We start from the raw sequence: 21923 nt of genomic DNA, 5'->3' as shown, positions 1-21923 counted from the left end.
ATTTTCTTTTAAGGACAAATTCGGTTTGCTGAGCACACACAAATACACAGTATTTATTTTTATATCAAACATGCATATGTGTGTAATTTAGTAAATTGGGCACAGGAAAGAACTCAAAACAACATTTGCATAGAATTTGTTTTCAGAAATACTTATGAGTTCACTTGCCTTTACTGACTAATGAGCAAATAATAGCTCACATGTTTTTTTAAAAATGTATTTTATATTAAAAAAATGTAAAAACTTTATTTGGTCCTTACATTTTTAGCCAGAGAGTTGGAGCTGTATAACTCCATAGTAATAAATGGTGCATCCTGGGACTTGAGCAGTGAACAGTGCCTGACCCTTCCTCTTTCTTGGAAAGTAAAATTTTGGCTCATCTATGATGTGCAAAGTCAACTTAGCAACCAGAGGTAAGCGTATGACATTGGCCTTTGGACAACAAGACTTCCAAGAAGAAGGGAGAATATTTGGGCTGAAGATGATGGTGGCTTTGACATAAAGGAGCAATAGACTCCACTAAATCTAGCATACGGGAGGATATTTATTTATATTTAGCCTATATTTTATTGTACCATGGAGCTTTGGCATTTGTTTACTTTTAAATGACGAACTAGCTTTTGATCAGTTTTGTGAACATAAAATTTCTGTACTATCAATCCTAACTGCTTAGACATTTCATTCGGGACTATGTGCAGATGCATTGCTCCAAGCAAAATGAGTGTTGTGTAATGGTGAATTCATCCATTCAGATGACTATTGTAGAAGCTCATTGTGAGAATGGTGGACAACTTTCTGGTATGCCATTACCCACAAGTTAAATGCATTTCCATTTCCATTATACAATTTATCATAAGAATATTCTTCAGTTGTTGAGATAAGGCTAAAAATAACAATAGATACCACAAATGATCAAGTAAGCTGCAACAAACAAGGCTCACTAGATGCTCTAATTTAATGTAGATGTGCAGTTTCTTTTCTTCACACATATGCCTAAATACAGCTTTCAGTTCAGATTATAGCTAAACAAATAGTAATTCTAAATAGCAAATACCAGTGTTTAGACAAAAAGGGATTTACACTAAATTAGCCTTTGTCAATTCCATCATTTTAAAAATGACTCTAATTATGCCAAAAAGTGTCAATCGCAAATGGCAGCCAAAGAATTTAGTCACAGCTGTTGGAAGTGCACAGTCATTGCTGTGTTTTAAACATGATACGTTTTATACAAAAGAACATTCTTAACAAGTGTTAACCATGGCAAACCAAAGGGTAATGAGATTTTCAGAAATGTAATTACTGTAGGATAATTCTACCCATAGGTAAACATTAACATCCTCCCTCCATCATTTGCCTGGGAAATGCATGCTCCATGGGAAAATGCTATTTTTACCCACTGATAATAAGGGGAGATGGAAACAATAAATGTGCTAGTTTATGATATTAACATAGAACCACAGCACTACTGAATCAGCACTCTGGATGCCATGTGTTCCAGGTTACCCATTACTAATCTACCAGTAATCTGTGTAACCCTTTATATTCTAGGAGGAACTATATCCAAGTAATAAACTTAAAATGACCCTGTCATCTCTAAAACTAAACTGAGGGCACCCAGTAAAATCAGCAGATGAATACTCACTTTTTTGGCAAATAAAAAACATTTTCTGTCAGTAGTCCTAGAGCCACTGAGAACTGATACCTTGGAGTGTGATAGATCACATATTTCCTACCTGTCACTGTGGGACCTCCTGCCTGCCATTGTGTATTTTAGTAATATACCACGCCATTAAGAAGAAACTATGGCATTAACGGGTGCTGCACTATCCAGATTTTTTGAAGAAAACAAAGATGTTGACATATTTTGAGTACAGGTTCACCTATTCGACATTCATGTCTATATAGACACTCGGCATGAAAAAAACATAATCACATGTGGGCACGTTAAACCCCCTACTTCATTTTAAAATTGTCAATAAAGTCTGGTATTTTCTTTTGAAAATGATTATTAGGAGCTGGCAAAGACAGTTCCAAAATCTTCAACTAGTTGGCTTTTGCCAGAAGGTTTCAAAATCGTAACAACCTCTGAGAGCTTTATTGTTAACCATTTTACAAATTTAGAGTGAGGAATAGTCTATCTGGGTTCGATTACACAAAGGGCCTTGTTTATTAAAGCTCTCCAAGGCTGGAGAGGATACATTTTCATCAGTAAAGCTGGGTGATCCAGCAAACTTAGAATGGATTTCTTCAAAAACATCTGCTAGCAAATGTTTTGAGTTCTGGACCAGATGCATTCCAGGCTTCTGGATCACCCATTTTCACTAATGAAAGTGTATTCTCTCCAGCCTTGGAGAGCTTTATTAAATCAGGCCCAATATGTCAGAGTTAGGCTGTATTCACATTATGTGCAGTAAAATACACTTTGCCTTATACAGTTGTGATAAGCAAGAAAATTAAACATTGAATAGGAAGTAGTGTCTTTGGTTCTCACTATATGCATTGTAATGCAGTTCATTGCTACAAGACACTACTGTGTACATTTCTGTCTGTTTTTGTGCACTGTCCCATTTATTTTAACTAGTGGGGTCAGCGTCACAATGAACAGCAATGCAGGTGGCTGTGCATTGCTGTGCTATTTGGCATAATGAACAGCAAAGCACATTCTTATAGAGTAAACCAGACCTAAGGCAGGATAAACTGACCATTCATATCTATAAACTTTCCAAGAGAAGAAGTCCTAACTCAAAATCAGATTCTGAGAAGTCTAAAATTTTTTAACTTAACTTAAAATAGGTTTTTTATTTAAACACAATCAGCCTAATTTATTAAAGCTCTCCAAAGCTGGAGAGGATACATTTTTCATTAGTGAAGCTGGGTGATCCAGCAAACCTAGAATAGATTTGGTCCAGTATTTTAAACATTTGCTAGCAAGTAGAAAATGACTTTGAAGAGATCAATTTCAGGTTTTCTGAAATTGGACCCAGGTTTACTGATGAAAGTGTATCCTCTCCAGTTCTGGAGAGCTTTAATAAATCAGGACCAATGTGTGTACACTGAAACTAAAGCTATGCATACATGCTACATAATTGCCAGGGTCAAATGATTGTAATTGTTTTGGGAAAATCTAGTATGTGCACATTGGTCCCCCAATGTTGTTTAGTGTTCTGCCATAGAGGATCAATAAATCACCAAGTGGGGATGGCTGCTTTCATTTCCTATGGGACAGGACACAGCAAGGTGTCTCCCATTCATCCTTCTCCCCTTTCTACAGAACTAAATAGTGCCAGCAATTTCATATTACAGAAATTTCACGTCTGTAGTGTACTTAAGGATGCTTAATCAGGTTCCTATCCCCAAGAGGACATTGCTATTTCCAAAATATTTATTCAAATATGTGGATGTGTTTCTTGCAATTTTAATGGATTGGGGTTTTCTGTCCCTACTTGTCAGCACATATTGGGGTACAAGCTATGTATTAAGCTAATTCACAATTTTACAAATTTTTACCTGCAATTTAACCTGTACAGGTCCTGCAAGGTACTGAAAATATCTTATAGTTGGCATGTGTCATCATAATACAGGAGTAACTGATCATATAGTAAATTTTTCCTAGGAATATACAGAGAGGGGAAGCAGGTAGGAGACCAATCTATGGTATGGTTATGGACAGTAGTAAAACCCACACAGGAGATCATACCTTATCTCAAGGAATATAGAGACATACCTTACCACAATATGTAAACAGTATATTGATTATGTCTTCTAACTGCATTTTAACAAACTTTTTCAAAGTAGGTAGTTAATAGACATAGAATAAAATATATTTCCAAAATGTTATTAGCCATCTCATGGTCACGACTGAAATCAGATCAGGTCAAAGTATAATGTTAAATGGAAAATAACTTGATAAACCTAACAAAGAAAATGGGGATTGTTCAAAGTATGGTTATCAACAGGATACATATTGACATAATAATAAATTGTTACACTCCTTTTAAAACTACCTATTAAAAAGCAATAATAATTTAAACTAAAAATTAGAATATAATTATAATATAATTGTTGTGTATGTCTGAAATGATATTTAATATTATAATATAATATTAAATATAATTTCCTCTGAAAAGAATCATTATTGTGTTTGCCACATGTCATTTGGAAAGAATCTGCTGCAATATGGATGCTGCTGCATGAAATTCCGCAGCATGTGAGCATTACGTAAGATGATTTTTAAATGTGCCAAAGGCAACACAAATATGTGCCAGCTGCCATACACCTTTGCTGTATTTTATTGACTTTGGGGATATGAAATTGTTCTGTAATTTGAGCAGCCACAGTGAATTGATACTGAGCCAGGGAAAACAAATGTTTACTGTATGAAGTGATAAATCCAGTATTATGTATTATGTTAACAAAGGGAAATTATCATGCATTTTATTTTTATGTATTATTACAGCCAAGGGGAAGTAATCATGCATTGGTATTTCTGCTCATCTGTAGTTATCAATTCAAAGTGTACTTAAAAGTAATCTAAAAATAATGTCTGAAAATGGTTCAAATGAGTTAATCAGAAAAATATTGAAGCTTTAATATTCAATATAGAGGCACAGGCATCCAGTTATGTGTTTTGCTTGCATGAGCAGTGCAATTAATATGTTTGCTAAACAAATTCTGCAAGATAACCAGTAGCAGCAAAAAGCCTGTTAAGAGTAAGAGCTCGTTCTGTTGGGTTAGCACTGCTTACCTCCTGAACAATAACTTGCAAGTATTAAAAATGGAATAAATATCTGAAATACAGACACATGTCCTGAGTTACCTGCCAAAAGAACATGGCAGCTCTTCCAGACAACATAAGTAGGTCCAGTACTCCCCAAGATAGTCTATCTTCCCCTGTCATGGAGAGCTTTGATAAATCAGGCCCTATAGGTTTAAAAAGACAACATATTTCTAAGAAAGGTCACTCCAACCCCAATCTAAAGTCTCACTGGTTTAAAAAGAAACTTATCACTTATCGCTTATATTATGATATATTTTAATCATTAAGGGGTATATTTATAAATGGTTTTGGTACATTTAGTACTAAAGTCAGAACTCTAGATATGCTTATACTTGCTAGTAATTGTTAGGATAGGCCAGTGATGGCAAGCTTTATATTTTCTGTGGAATTTATTAAACACCTAATCCAGCCATTCTCAACCAGGGGTTCCATGGAACCCAAAGGTTCCTCCAGAAATGTAAAGGGTTCTATAGGCTTTGGCTGGTTGACCTACCATTTTATAGTGATCTCATAGTTTCATAGCCAATGCTGGGGTTCCCCAAAACCTGAAAATTATTTGAAAGATTCCTTAGGGGTAAGAAGGAGAAAGGCTGATCCAATAATTTAAATCTTCATCCCATTCTAAACTAACAAGATCCGAACAGCTTCAGAATATTCAGCATCTGGAACTGGGCAAAAAGTTTGATTTTCATAATAAAATGATATTTTTTGAATATAGTAAATTTATCTCTAGCATGCATTGTATGGTCTCTCCAGTGATGGATGTAAAAAGTGGTATTATTATGACTGTACATACGGTAATGACTGAACCGTGATAATGTAGTAATGGAATAAAAAAAAACTTCAGAGCCAAGAATTCATTAGAACTAAACGTAGACAGAGGAGCTAACTACACAGCGGAGCATTTCACTAGAGATCTCACTAGACAAAGCAGTGGGAAAGTATTGGAATAGGGAACTGGCTGGTATGATAATTATAATGAGGTGTAGTATAATGTTGGCAACTGAAGTCAGTGGGGTTGATTTACTATAGGAGTTTTGGCTGTTTACTTAGCAAAGTGGATTATCACTCTGCAAGGGATAATTCACTTATCTTAGAGAATGTGTTGAAAATACACTTTGCAAACCATACCCAATCCCATGCAAGGTAATGTTACAAATGATGTATGCTTGCAAATGATTGTGTGGTTGAACATAGCAAAAAGTCAAAAGAAGCAGCTTTGTTTTTGCAGCTACAATAGTTTCTGCTGCGCTATCTGTACTGACTCATTGTGAATTAGACTATTTCTTAATGTTTTCTGCTCACTATCATCATCACTCAAGAACTGGTTCCTTATCACATCATCATGTGATTTTCAATTGCATCATAGCAAGTATTAAGCAAGAAGCATTTACATTCAGTAGTCATTAATTTACACCCCTAGATTTTTATAGGTGGCACCATCACATTACAGAAACCACCAATCTAAACAAGAATTAACATTTCAAATTTTTTTTTTACATAGAGAATTAAAATAAAACACTTCAAAACCAAAATATGGAGAAACTAGAAATTATAATCATACTACTGCATAGGTATCTGGATAACTAACATATGAACTATTAGGAGTGACCTACACAAGCACAATTACTACAAAAATGACCATACAAGCAGAATCTATGTGGCATTTCTCACCCTCTCTGAGTCCCTAGGTATATGGCCAAATGACTGGATCGCTAAAGTCAGCAGAACTTACCCTCATTCGCTGAGCTAGGTGAACTATCCCTTACAGAGTAATAAATGATTTTGCTCAAAGAAATACCTAAACCTCTTTAGTAATCCAACCCCAACATTTACTGATTAGGTTATAGGGCCTGATTTATCAAAGCTCTCCAAGACTGGAGAAGACAGACTATAATGGGGAGTACTGGACCTACTTATGTTGCCTGGCAGGGCTGCCAAGTTTTTTTGGCAGGTACCTCAGGACATGTGTTTGTATTTCAGTTATTTATTCCATTTTAAATACTTGCAAGGTATTGTTCAGGCTATGTAAAACAAGACAATTAGATCAGACATACACAGCAATATCCCCACAGTTAAAAAAAGGACTTATAATCAATAAGCCTATAGATTTCTGTAATTCTTTTGACCATATCTTTTGAAAACAGCAATGATAATAGCTAAGTGAATTGAACCTATGGTTTTATTGATATCAGTTGTTAAAGACCATGGATTCCAAAAGAATCAGCCATGCAAGTAAGAACGGCACAATGATCAACTATTATGAAAACTGAACCACAACTGGACCACAGAGGTTCAGTATAGAAGTTTTTTTTTTACATTATCAATGCCTGCTATGATATTGGAGTCTTCTTCCCTTTTTGCATCAGACTGATGTAGTAAAACAGCTTAGTACTAGACTGGTGCAAAACTGTAAACTTTTATCATATTGGAGCTTTGTAACCCTCTAGCAGTGTTCTACACCATTCTAGTGTAATGCCTAAGCCTTATATAAAACTGGTATAATTTTTTGATTTTGTAAAAGACAGGCAATATGTTGGCATTTTGTAGCAAATTGATACCAAGCTATTGATTTTCACCAGATTGATGAAATTCTGGAGCTGAGTGCTTTACTGGTGTAATAGTTCAAAGTAAATCGGTGCAATAGTAGAATACAATCCTAGAGTGTTGGATCACTCTAGTAAAATATTGGAGCTGTCTACCAGAATGATGCAATGCTGAGGTTCTGCAGCACATTATAGTACTAGAGCTTTTTCTATCAGATTTTGTAAATGAGTGAAGCTGTATTGGTGCTTTGTAGGGCTAAAATAAAAGTAGAGTTTTTGTTCTCTACTAATGCATCTGTAATGCATTATATATTAAAAATATTTCTGTAAAGTTAGAGCTTTGAAATGGACTAGATAACACAATACCAAAATACTGGTGCAATATTTGTGTTTTAACCTAATGATTTATTCAGTTACATTTTTATTATGTTAAAACAATGATGTTGTATTATAATTTGGGATGTTAGTAAGCATAGTATATTAGGACATGAACAGAAAAAGTTTTAAATCTTTAACAATGAAAATGAACTGTGCAATTATTCTACCTGGGCTTTTCTAATCAGCAAAACTTCCACAAAATGTTCTTCTAAATTCTTATATAGCCAAAAGTGAAACTTAATCTTTACCAGTAGGTTATCTACTTGACAGGGGGGCCTGCTATTCAATAAATAAGAACTGAAGAGAAAAGAGATAATGCTTTTAGGAAGTAGCCATTACTCTCTACAATTATAACTGTGATTTGGTCATTTCTAGAAAGAGAATTTCCTTAACAGTATTGCAGGGATTCCTAATGCACTTAACTTTGCACAGCACAAACCTCCTATTCTTAGCTAACCTCAAAAAAGAGTTATAATAATATTACAAGGGTGTTTTGATGAGTAAGCTGCTATTAGCCACATGAATACAATGCCTTTCTCACACATAGTAACAATAATGCTACACACGAAAAGCCCAGCATACTGACAAAATGCTAACTTGTAAAACAGTTATACACAAGGCTGTAATTTAACTGTACTTAAAAGTATCTTTATTTTTTTACATGCAAACATAGTACTCAGCTATAACTGCTACAAGATAAAACTTTTGTCTTTGCCACATTGTAAGATATAGTATCTTTACATAAATCGGAAAGATATTTACACATGTTTACATTTTATTTTTTTACATTTGTTTCAGGATAAAAAAATATTTAAATAATAAAAGCACATTTAAATGCCAATTAATAATAGGACATGTATAGTATGGTGAAGCTAATAATAATACTTATCTAACTTAATAAACTTGAGGCATTTCCCAGTGACCAACCAGTGTAATCTAAAATAATAGGATAATAAATGATTTACTAATCCCTCTATCAGCTACCTAGTTTAGATAAATCAATGTTTTCAATCATTTCATTTTAAACTTATCTCTCAAAATCCATACTGATGTGTTTTGATCTGCCAATTCCACGACAATGCTGTCATTACTTTTCAGAAAATTTTAGGATACTTCCATAGCAAATGCTAGTAGTATGGGCTATTGATCTATATGACCTTTGACTTTTAATATAAAATACATCATGGATGTAAAAAATGCGTATAATTAGTGGAAATTCAATTAAATGTGTTCAAATTCCTATAAATGTAGTTACTACAATTTATTACATGTAACCAGCAGTTACACAGTAAAGACTGTGTTTAAATGTTATGTGAGTGATAATTTATTCACAACATGTTTGAGATGGGAAAAAATCTGTGATAGTGAATGATAGAAGAGATAGAAGAAAGTGAGAAAGTGAGAAAAACAGAGAGAGTGTGGAGGAATGAGATCCAAGGAGTTCTAGAGAGAAAACTAAACGGGGGGGCAAAGAAAAGAAGAGTAGGATCAGGGAGAATGGAGGAGAGAAGAAGACAGTAATCTATTATAATACAATGTTCACTTAAATGGCAAACATTATCTGTCTTGAATGAATCACATAGTATTCAAATCCATGACCTAAGTGCTTTAGTATACTGGCCAAATAATGCATTAGTGTCTTATTGACAGAGCTTAAAAAGCAAATTCTATCAGAGACCTTTCAGCACCACAAACAGCTCCTATACTTTTACTACAAACTATGCCAAAGCCAGCCCATCATCACAAAACCTCACAAAGATACCAGCTTCTAGCAATGGCATGGAGACAAATAATAGCAGCAGTAAAAACTCAATAGGATAGGCTGCAGAACACAGCAAAGGCAGATTATTTGTAGAATGGAAACAAAGTACTTATGAGTCAGCATGTCCAGATAGGAAAGTAGGAAGATTCCTGTGGGCTTACCATGTTGACTTCAGAGACCATATCAATGCTGGCGATGTCTATATTCATTCCAACAGCAACTGGAGAACCTGCAAAAAAATCAGTTAGGGGTTTGACTGCAGGAAACCCTCACTATTTCTACCTTAATGGATGTTTCAGGCATACACTGTGAAAGCATTGCATACAGAAAACTAGACATGGCTTATTATGGAGTAGATTGCAATGTAATACACATCACACATTTACTATGAATCATCAGGTAACTTATTTCAAAGCATGCATGGAATGATTGTGATGATATTATAAAAAGAAGACATTTCAGATAAAACTGCCTTACCTCCAAAGTCTGGTCTTAGGCGAATGTCATAGCCCTTTAATAATTTATCCACTGTCTCTTTCACAAATGACATATTACCGGGATCATTGACACTGTGGACATACAAAAGACTTGGTCACAACATGGACAAAGGCAGAACAATATTTTCAGATGAACTTTTTCTTTTTTTAGGACACTCAAGACATTTCTGTTAATGAAAGCGAAACAAAGGCTAATATTGTAGCTCCACTCACTAGCTCAGAGATAAATGGAGGTGATCAAGTATCTAGAGGAGAAATGTGAGTATTTTAGGAAGAGTCCCATACAAAAATGAGTGAGGTGTGTTGATGAAGACTTACCTTTGGGCACAACACACCACCGCCACTAGGACAGGAGCAGAGATCAATCCAAAGACAGGGTACCACATTCCTCCTGGATCTGGGGCAGATCGTGATAAATACCACCGCCTATTACATCTGAACTTGTTCTACAGATTAAGGCAAGCCTAGATCAGCAGCATCAGACCAAGGAACTTCCTGAAGGCATCAAGGGAATAGTGACTATGGGGGAGGAGATAGTTATGTCATGAGCAGGGCAATTGGGGTGTCAGTGTGATCAAGGTAAGATGGTGGAATCCCTTATCTTCATCAGATTGGTATACAAATGCAAGTCCATAACGGTTGTATCTTGTAAGCCTTAGGCTTTAAAAGAAGAAGTCTTCAGCATGGCACAAGGATAGGGATGAGGAAGCATGCAGCAAAACGCCTTGCTTGGATCCCTCCAGCTGCTGCTGATATTTCAGGCATTGAGCAGATGGGGAGAAGTTCCTGAGGAGCACCTGGGATAAGCACAGGTCATCAGCACCTAGCACAGGTCCACACTGAGCCTTAGAGACCTAGTGGGGGGCCCCTTTAATCCCCGACAAGCACAGCCCACACTCATCATAAGCCAGACTCAGCACTGCAGCAGCAGGAAAGGAGAAGACATTGGTGCAGTCCTATATCCCTGCCTTCATCTCCATACAAAGACATTGGGAATGTGTGACTGATGGAAGACTCCCTCCTCCAGCACAGCACCCAGGATATGGCAGCACAATGCACCCACAGGACACAAAACACTGGGAATCCTCAGCGCAGCGCTGCCATTTGCTTCTGAAAAGCCATCTGGCATTGAATATAGCGCTCCAGAGTGCCAAGGATCTGTGCTACATCTAGTCTGCGGTGACAATGGAAATCATCAGAGCAATAAAGCCTTTTACTGTATTCATCAGGCATTGATCTCCCGGAAAAATAAGGTTTTCTCTAAATGGGAGTTTCTTAAATGTGTTCTATTCATAGCATCCTTGTAAATAGCAGGCTTTAAGCCCCGCCGCATGCATCACATAGGATTTCACTAATTAAGCCTGGCTAATCCTCCTATATTCTGTAGTAAGACTGACCTCAGCACATGGCTGGATGGAGGCTTCTATGGCTTCCCAAACTCATGGCAAATCACACAAAACATGACAGATCTCCTTCACACAAGATGGGTTTATATTTATATATAAGGTGAAGCTCTAGCTAAAGACATTTTGTGTAAGATGAGTCAAACATGTCATTATTTTATTGATTTTATCATGGTCCCAATCAATGTGATCATTAAGATAGACATTTCCGTTATAGTGAAATACATGACAGTAATAAACACTTTGTTCCTTATTAAAAATGTAGCTTAGGGCTATTTCTTTGTCATTTCTGTACAGATTCCTTTTAGTTATTGTCCCAGTGACCAGGACATGAAGTTAGGAGAAATCTTTAGATGGAGGTATTTTGGTAAAGTGTGCATGTAGACAGATATTAGCTTTGGATAAAGTAGGAAAAGGTTTACATTTATTATAGCAGTGTTTTTAAGCAGGGTTCCTCCAGAAGTTACTAGGGTTTCCTTGAGCACTGAAAAAATTGTGCCTCTCAGGTCAGGTTTAATGACATCAATGATCTTCTTGGCTATCTGTAAAAGACATTTTTCCCACTGGCCATTAAAGTAGGAGGCATTGTTCTTACTGACCACCATACAAATGTACTGTGAGCTTTGGATATAGTAATTTGGATATAGCAATTTTTTATCCCTATAGCAATATATTTTGGATATCCCCCAAAAACCTGAAAGTTATTTCAAGGGTTCATCCATTCTATAGGTCTGTTTTTTTCCAGCTGGGGAGATTACATTCAACTTCTTGTTCTACACTGTAAGTAGGAAGAAATTACTAAAATATAGGGGGAACTATAAAATACTTGGTCTTAAGTGCAACATTATTTAAACAAGGGACTTATTTTAACTGGTGAGCGTGTTACATGTAGGGGGAGATGTAACTTTATGCACCCAGAGCTCCCCTCTGTATCTACCATTTCTAAGTTCTGGCACTAAAGTCTCATATATACCGTATATCTGATTTGCTTACTATGTCTTATCCAGATTGGTGAATAGGTGAGCCAAAAAGAGCAATCTCTCAATTTTAGCATCCCATCCAAGTGTATGTAAAGGCATTTAAAAAAGTAGGGAGGGTTACATCTCCAGTCCTTTTTTATAGCTATCTATGTCCCCACTAAGGGGATTCATCCCCTTTCTTTGTCCTGTAGACTATTCTCACAAAAACAAAATGTTGGGGCAAATCCAACAGTTAGGCTGTTATCAGAGCAATTGGTAATAAAAAAACAACTCCCTTGGATTTTGTTTGGACACTTATCTAGTCTTGCACCTATGTAGTCTTGCCTTAGACACTGCAGGTCAGTGCACAAAGCAGGTCAAACAGCCTTTGCTGTCATTCTTTGGGTCCTTAACTTCCATGCCAGTATGATTATTTGAGTATTTTTACTTGTCAAATTGGTACATTTGACATGTAAAAATACTACTAATTTTAAATCTCTTGCTGGTTCCCCCCCCCCAAATCACACACGCCGCCCGCACACAAGTCGCATACCTGGCCGGCATCTGCATCCCCTAACCTCATGTCTCTAACGTTCACACGCCGGGATGCAAGGCCAGGGGACGTAGATGCCAGGCATCACCACAGGTACGCCGATGCTGGCTGGGCATCACCAAGTGGACACAGATGCCAGATCCAATCATGTAACAGTAAACAGGAAGAGAGACTACAGCATCATGTTTTAAAATTTGTATTTATTTACAGCCATACAGTCTAATACTCTACAGTTTTATACAATCATAAAAATGTTCACAAAGTTTGTGTAGGCTTCATATTTAATAAGAAACAGTAGGTTTCACAGCAAAAGTGAACCTGCATTTGTGTAAGGTTCAAGTAAGATATTAACCAATGAAACAAAATTTGGGAGTAGGTTTATGAAAAGATGGCTCCTTGCTTGCATTCATTTAAGCCTCAAACAGTAACACAATTGAAATGATCATCTGAATGACATATTTGAAGTACTATGAGTATTACAAGTACATATATCATGGGGTGCATTTGCTATCTGACAGGCTCAGGACATGGGTCATAGAACAGCATATTAGCAGTGATATGGGGAAAGTGTAATCTGTAAATCAGTAGTGAGTACAAAGGAGTGTGGACAGTCATAAAACACACAAAGAAAAAAATGGCATAGCGGAGGCTGTGCTTATGACCCCATATTTCTCAAGGCAGTATCAGAGGGCTCCATTTCTATTCATTGCTTTAATTCCTGTGCATCCCTTGCACATTTTAAACTTGTTTACTCTGTGCCAGGATATCTCCCATTCCGCATAGTTGTCAGTCTCTAAATTATAGAGACAACATTTGCAATGCTTTGGAATGTTGTTTATGGTTGGAAATTCTCCAATTTAACTGCTTCCAACAAGATAACAATCAAAATGTTTAAAAATTGTGACTAAAAATCCTTTGTCAATGTTGTTTTCATTTAAATTTTGCCTACTAGAACATGCATAGTGAATAGTACATTCAAGGTCTTTCTCTGGTGATAATGGTCACACTTGCCAGCTCTTAAGGTACTCTGAAACTTCCCTCTCTTCTTCCTGTGTTGAGTCCCTTTTTTAGTACCTTGTCTTCCTGTGCTGTAGCTTTTGACCTATGGGCCGTGATGTGGAATTTGGATCTGGGTCCCCTTGCACTGCTGTTGATGGTCTTCTAGCTATATATCTGTGGGCCCACATGCTAGTTTTTGACAAGGCTTCCTATTTAGAACAAGCTCCTTCACATGAGGAGCTCCTCGTCACACCTAAGAGGGACACCTCTTTTCATTTCACATAAAAATCTCCCTTTACATCAGTGGTTCCCCTTTAAACAGAGATGTTCCCCACTTCACATCAGCATTCCTAACTTAATATCAGAGTTCACCTTCACATTGGAGTTTACTTATCACATCAGATTTCATTCCTTCACATTAGGAATCCCACTTTACATCAGAGTCCCACCTTTGCATTAGAATCTACTTCCAGCACAAGAGACGACAATCTACATGTTTACAAAAAAGGAAATCCTGAAGATCAACTTTAACTGAATGTTCAAGCTTTCAAATGGGTGATGTCAAAGCTAATAATGTGTGCAGCATTATGGCAAAAAGGGCAGCAAAATATTGTGTTCTGGTACCTGTATGGGTTTTATAACTGCAAACTTTGCATGCAACAGTCGTCTTTAATCATTTTAAAATGTTGTTGCTGTAACTGCTTGAAACAAATTATCTGGGCTTAAATAGTCATTAAGTAAAAACTATGTTATGGGGGGCTCGAACCAAACTGCATCATATATATTCATTTTAATTTTGTCCATATTTGTACCTTTATGTTTGAAGAAGAAGGTGGATGGATGGATGGATAACAAGTATAATGTTGAGGGGAGTTAGCACAACAATAGGAGTTTACTAGAAGGAATACACGAACCTGGGTGGGGACCAAACCAGCATTTAATAAATAATAAATGACGAATACAGAAAGAAATGTTTATGCTGTGGGAGGATTGTTTCTAACAATGGATGGTACTGTTTGAAATGGTCATTCTACGGTGTAATATACTGTAAAAAATACATGAAAAGGAAAATCTTTATACAATGACTGTTTTTCATAGAAACACATACCTTTATCACTATCATATTCCACTCTTCTTCCACTATCTAGATTTTTAGGGCTAGAGGTTACCAAAATAAATGATTATATATTTCATAAATAGACTGATTTTTACTGGTAAACCATGTAACATATCTGGGAATAAAATGGATTACAAAGGCAGGTGGGTGGTTCTTCGAGATGCAGAGCTTTAAAAACTCTTAAGGGTTTAGAAGTTCACGTTAAGGCTAAGAATGCACATTTTTCTTATATAAGGGAACAGTGATGACCTTGAGAAAAAACATCTTCATTGACAATGTAGAATTTTTCTCTTCACAGATTTATCAATCTGTAAACAAGTTGTACTGTACATATTTCAATCCTTTCATTTTTAGACAATGTGCTGTATCAGCATCTTGCGCCTAAAATGTCATACATGACAAGACCCTCTAAGCTAGGTGCAGAGACATTCAAGAATTTCTATGGCAGAGACCAGAGCAGTATTGATTACACAGTTCCTATGTCTATAAAGATAGGAGTGGTGGAAAATGCAAAATGTTGTAGTTGTCAGAGGAATAGACTGAGATTCTCTTCCAATCAAGCATCTGTTCCAGTGACAGCTGGCTAAGAGGGGCAAAAACAAGAATGAAAAAACCTTATAAAGGTTTTACCCAACTCTAAGTTTTTGGGTCCTTGAAAAATGTATGTTTATTAAAAAAAAAATGTTTATTTAATATGCAAATATTACTACACAAGCCAAATGTATTCAGAGCTTGAACATGGTAGATTCAGCGATATATATTGATAGCACTGCTTGAATAGACACATTTAGGATAATGTAAGAGAAAAGGAGGATCTTGGTTACTTGGGTTCTATAGAAGCCACATGAGCTGCTAAATGAAAATTCACTTTTCAACATGAACTGCTTATTTTCCTTAATAAATCAATAATTTACTATCTCAAATCTAAATATGCACATGTTTGAAGCAACCTCTATATACCATGTTCCATATTTCTAAGGTTACATATATGACAATGATATGACCTGATATACTTTATAAGGACAGATCATTTTAGCAGCATTGTGGTGTTTTCCTACTATCACATATGGAACAACAGTGTCAATAAACCTAAGATCATTGCAACACTATTAACATTTAATGGGCTTCTAAACTTTATAAATCGTAACACATTCTTAATATGTGGGTGCCAAAATCACAAACAAAATATATATGTACTGTATATACATCTAGACAGCACAATAACAATCAATCCACCATTCTTATACTGTAGAATTTTTAAACAAATACACAATAAATGTTCATCTAATACTAGAAAACACTCCTTCAGTAATTCTGCTAGTAATGGCAAGATTTTTCCTAACCAAAGTAATCCTAGTATTGTATAATATAACTGGCTCCAAGAATGCTGGCACAATCAGATGAAATAATAACCCATCTAGCATAACATTCTCTAAATTTACCAGCATGAAAAACCAATTTTAATGTGAAAACAGAATTTTGTTGACAACAAGCTTTCGCAAAGTATGCAGAATTTCTTAGCATAATTTTATTTCACAGAGATGAAAATTAAATATATAGGAAGTTAACACACTGGGGATAGTTTAGCACATACACTGCAAGTATTACTATGCTTTAATCGGATCCTAAAATAATTTTGCCTTTGCAAAGAAGTGTCTGGATTTTAAGAGTCAGCCCATCAGGAACAATTTCATTGTGGAATAAATGTGATGTCAGTCTTTAATTGGTTTGCTATATCTGTGGGGAATCATGCAGCACGATCTCTGCAACTCATCTCCTAGGTTTGGTTAAATGCCACGGACATTAGGAAATGGTCTCATTCTCTGTGATAGATGTTTGTCACCCATTTAACACCTCTCTGAGCCATTCTTTAGATATAGTATGGGTTGGGCGTACTGTAACAAAACATTTTTTAGATGTTTGTGCATATATTACTTCTCTCCTAAAACCTCTCTGAGTCTTACTTTGTGGTTATAGTCAGTTGAAGATAATCCCAGAAGCCATTTCATTCTGCAGTTGGGTATTTTGTAGTCTATATTAGATTCTTTGTGCTTTGGCAAACTCATGACATCTAATAAATTTCAGAAATAAAGATGACCAGAATGGCACAGCAAAATAATAAACTAAAAAATAGGGGAAAAAAGCTAGAACAAGGGGTGAAAATGAAATAAATATCACTAAAATGCAGAGCACTAACAGTGCACACGAAAATGATCAATGAAGACCGAATATATATACAGTGGTACCTGGGTATAAGTCTGCTTTGGATTAAGTCCAACTTGCTATAAGTCCTGTTTGGACATGAGAAATTTTGCTTGGTATACAACCTTTGCTTGGTATACAACCTTTGTGCTAAAACTTGTATGGGTCAAAATGAGTCATAGCTTCCCTTTTTTACCTCTCTCTAGACAAAGCCACGTCTGGCCACAAGCGTCAGTACGCCAGTTGCTACCATTCAGTGAACAACCCGCGCTATAATTATATTATGTATTAAGCAGTGTTTAAATTATTTATAAAGCCCCATCAATGTATAATATGCCAATAACAAAAGGATTATTTTTTTATGGGAACTAATTAATAATTTTTCTTTTATTTCTTATGGGAAAAATTTGTTTGGTTTAAGTCCTGTTTGGTATAGGAACGGATTAGGGACCACTGTATATATATATATATATATATATACCAAAAAAAGTCTATCTTTGAAAGCAGATGGAGGTGGAGAAGACCCTGGTACTGACTTGGGTCTGAATCAGTTTGAAACCATAGGTGCATGTTGCAACCACTGCAATATTACAGGGTAGCAAGGCTAGTTTATTAGTAAGCATAGAATTTTGACATTTCAAAGGTACAACCTGCTTTATACAATTACCAGTGCAACTCATTTTTACTTCTGTGATATTTTTAAATATTTCATTCATGATAGAGTTTGCTTGGTAAACTTCATGCTTTATTTAATGGCAGGGACTTTGACTGAAAGGGTATCTGTCAGTGACCACAGAAACCAAAAGATCCAGTAACAGTTGCACAGTGACTGATTAAAAGGTCGTGTTAATATCTGTGATAGTCAGTGAAAAAAAAGCTCTCTACATTTGTAGCTGTAATATGTTAATAAGCTTTGGTTTGCATTATTAAAAACTGGCAAACTATACATATACTCTTTGAAGTGTTTTAGCTTTTGCTTACAATGAAAATCAATTTCCATCATTTAAATTCCATCAATAACAAGCTTCCATTTATTGCTAACTTCTAAATTCCTTCTCAATGTAAATGGACAGAAACAATGAATGACAAGTTTGTAGCATATCAAATGTTTTCATTATACTACATTATACAGCATTTAATGAGTATAGGTGTAAAATATAGGCTGAATAGCCATCATGTTATTTTAATTTAAAGTGATACTATCATTTGTTTTTTGATTTATTATGGTATTTAATGTTTCTTTTTATCCTGGTATATATATATATATATATATATATATATATATATATCCTTATATTGTGTATGAAGTCCTGAACTCTGTAGAATGCATCCCCAGCTCCCTTTCAAAAGGTCTTCTAGTACATCTTTTTTTATACCAATCGAGGATTTGGTTTCATCAACATAATTAGTTGGGTAATTCCCCCCCAAAAAATGGTCCCCATTTACAGGCTACTGAAGACTGATAGATGTTACCAATTTACAGATTTTTAAGGGTCAAGTGGAAGAAGCACAGAAGGCATTCAGTTAGAAATCATTAAAGCTTTAGGAAGACTTTGATACATAAATCAGTAAAAGCTGATTTAAAAAAATAAACAAAATGTCACATGTGGACATAGCTAAACTCCTCCCCAAGTTATAAGGAAGCATAAAGAAAGTGAACAGCTTAAAATCTATCTGGGTATAAAAGAGGATACAGAAGATTTTACAATTCATTAGAATATAAGGGAAGATGCAGAAGATAGAAGAACTTTTTTTTAATAAAATGGAGGATCCAGACAGTGGAAGAACTTAACATCTTTTAGGGTTTCAATTTAGAATATTGAAAGGGGAAGATTCTATAGTCCATAGGGTATAGAGGAGGACAGAGAAGGTAATAGAACTTGCAATCGACTATTCTATATGGGAAAATACAGGTGGAAGACTTACAATCTATTGGTGTATAAGTGAGAATGCAAAACATGAAAGAAATAAAAAATAAAAAAATCGAAGATTGCTTTCACCAGGACATTTGTATTTGGCATTATTTAATTTCACCAATTTTTTATTTTTCTGCCATTGATCATTGTCAATGAGGTTTTTTTTCACTGACTGACCACAGATAGCAGACAATTTTTTTCCCACTGTTTACCAATATGACACATAATGTTGAATACTGCACATGTGGCAAATGTGTGCACTATATACTTGGGTATGTTCAGAATATGCTCAATATATAGTGCAATGTATAATGCCCATACCTTCCGGAAAAAGAAGGGAGGAAAAAACAGCAAAAGGTACACAAAGGCATCACTACATTCAAATAAAGGTTAAAGAAAATATGTACTTACCCTTTACCAGACTGGCAAAGTTTAAACCTGACATGTCTAATTTGGGCTTCGGTCAGTGAGGAATTCTGGGCTCCCTCTATCATGTTTGATGAACATGCCCTTGCATTAAACTATTTTGGATAGGAGTATATCAACTAATTTATACCCCCCTAGAGAGGAGCATCTGCAAAGACTCTTATGAAGCTTTGCTTTTGATGAAGCCTTAAGGCTGCAATAAACATCAAGCTAAACTCTTGAATTATAAATTTACAGCTGCAAAACAAACTTTAGCAAAATCTTGGTTCTCTAGTATCTCAAATGTTGCACAAGTGAGATGAAATATCTCCTGGTACTTCACCAACAAATTCATGACAGATAAACTCAATGATTCTTGGTTGACATTTAGGAAGATTTGGGCACCTTAGATTACTCACTGTTTACCAGTTGATTTCAAAGTAGATTTGCTCTTACTTTGATACCCTCTTTGCTCCCCTGATTGGGGGAGGACTAAAGCTATCCTGGACAGACCCTGGACTCCATAACCCCTTCTCCCACATTCTCCTTACCTCTCTTTCCTACCCCCCCCCCCTTCTTTTGTTCTGTGTATGTCTTGTTTCTCTTTATTTTTTTTCTCAACTGTCTTTCAAGGGCTGTGAACTGTGAACTGTGTATTTTGACTGCTAGCTAAACCTAGCTTCAAACATTGAAATGAAATAAAGGTAAAGAAGAATATTACTGAAGGCATATCATAGTCTACTACGTCTATCCTACTAGTCTATCCCTGTGCTTTAACAAATGAAATTTCTTTACTATAAAGCACCCAGATATCTTTTTATATGGCAAGAAGTATATATTACAAACAACATACCTTGTGTCATAAATAGCATAGAGTTTTCTGTGTTCTTCAACTGCATTCCTACAAGAAAAAAAAGTAGTTTTAGGTACGGCTTTAAATGTATTACATTAAAGTAAAACTTGTTTTATGCTAAATTGAATTACTTAATTTATGAAGGCTTTCTCTAAGGATTAGCAAAAATGCAAAGAGTGAGCTAGTATAAATGCGAATATATGAGAACACAAATTTGGGAGTTTTATTAATGCATAGCAAAATTTGCAAATCTCATTATACACAATAAAAAAAAAAAAAACTTTGTTCAGAATACAAAATAAGCTTTAAATCATATTTCCATTAAAAGTTCTTTCTCTAAATGCTACTTAAAGACGTAGACTTATTTTCTAGCAGACAAAATAAAATTCTATGCATTATCCTCTCATTTGATGCCAAAAACAAAGGATTTGTAATGCAGGGATAATGTAAGCTGACCCTTAACCTCATCGCTAGAAGATTCTATGAGACTAGTGTTTTGGCATCACTGCTACTAAAGCACCCGAAACCCAAGTAATACCCCAGTCTCTATTGTGCCCTATGGAGCACATATAGGAATCTGTGCAGTGTAGCACAACTGCTGTGAACTAAATTCAAAACTTATCCAAACCCAACACTGGTAAAGTCCATATGGAAGGATCCTATGCTGTATCAGATGTTTGTGCCAACTGTCTAACAGGGAAAAAGAGGGCAATTAGGAAATTATTGCTTTTGTATTAAAAAAAATGTACAGCTGTTATCTAGGCTTAACACTTTGTGCACTTTTATTGATTATGAAGTATGACATGGTGAGTGGAAAATGCAGAGCATAGAAAGGTCCCAGTGTATCATTTTAGCTGCAGATGTATAGGGGTGTGTGAACTTAAAAGAGCAAATGTTTACATTTCTGTATACGTATACTTTAGGAAGTGGCATAAAGAAAACATAAAATATATGTTACATGACAATATTAAATATAAATAGTGGTAATTTCAACTCTTTAATAATGAATATTTTCTTTGAAATAATAATTCTTAGGTCTATGCCTATGACTCATCCAAGGTATATCTCTGAATGTGTTATTAACACAATTGAAGCAAGCATTTTTGTTGACACTGCTGTGAATAGTGTAGACTGCAGCGACAAGCATTAGCATTACAATAAAATGAAATACGGACATAGCAGTTTTCTATCAGTTGAAACATTTTCATAGTAATTTAATAAGTGTTAAAATGCTTTGTACAGGGGACTGAAAGTGCACTGCTAGGATACAAAACAATAAATGGCAAATACATATACATTTGGAGATGCATTGATGGCAGAAAAGATGCACTGACATAGATGCAAATGGTGATTTTACTTTTTATTGTTTTTATATATTTCCATTTTTTGCTTTTCCTAAATAAAGCGGTGCTGGTGGACATTTTAAGACTCTGTACAATTGTTAAAGGAAAAAATTGTTTGTGGAAGCAGCTATACTAAAAAAAATTACAATGATGGGATTTTAGTACTCGGGGGTTAAACAGTATAATTAACGTAAGCTCCTGAAAACTTCAGTT

General features: G+C 35.4%; 1 protein-coding gene across 3 annotated transcripts in view; it reads right to left on the bottom strand.

The window, feature by feature from the left end:
• GABRB3 (gamma-aminobutyric acid type A receptor subunit beta3) overlaps positions 1–20410 on the bottom strand; it is a 91453-nt gene extending 71043 nt beyond the window's left edge. The window contains exons 1-3 of one of the 3 annotated variants that reach the window (XM_072412915.1): positions 20368–20410; positions 9941–10032; positions 9625–9692 (exon numbers count right to left, since the gene is read on the bottom strand). In XM_072412915.1, coding sequence (XP_072269016.1) covers positions 9625–9692; positions 9941–10013 — 141 coding nt within the window. In that variant the 5' untranslated portion in view covers positions 10014–10032; positions 20368–20410. Of the gene's footprint in view, positions 1–9624; positions 9693–9940; positions 10033–10278; positions 11342–20367 lie in introns of those variants that run through there. The other 2 variants (XM_072412904.1, XM_072412924.1) reach the window with 2 other exon arrangements.
• Between the last annotated feature and the right edge of the window lie 1513 nt (positions 20411–21923).

This window comes from Pyxicephalus adspersus, chromosome 1, assembly GCF_032062135.1.
Source record: "Pyxicephalus adspersus chromosome 1, UCB_Pads_2.0, whole genome shotgun sequence".
NCBI classification, from domain to species: domain Eukaryota; kingdom Metazoa; phylum Chordata; class Amphibia; order Anura; family Pyxicephalidae; genus Pyxicephalus; species Pyxicephalus adspersus.
The sequence above is the reverse complement of the archived record's forward strand: the minus strand, read 5'-3'. Positions and strand labels throughout refer to the sequence as shown.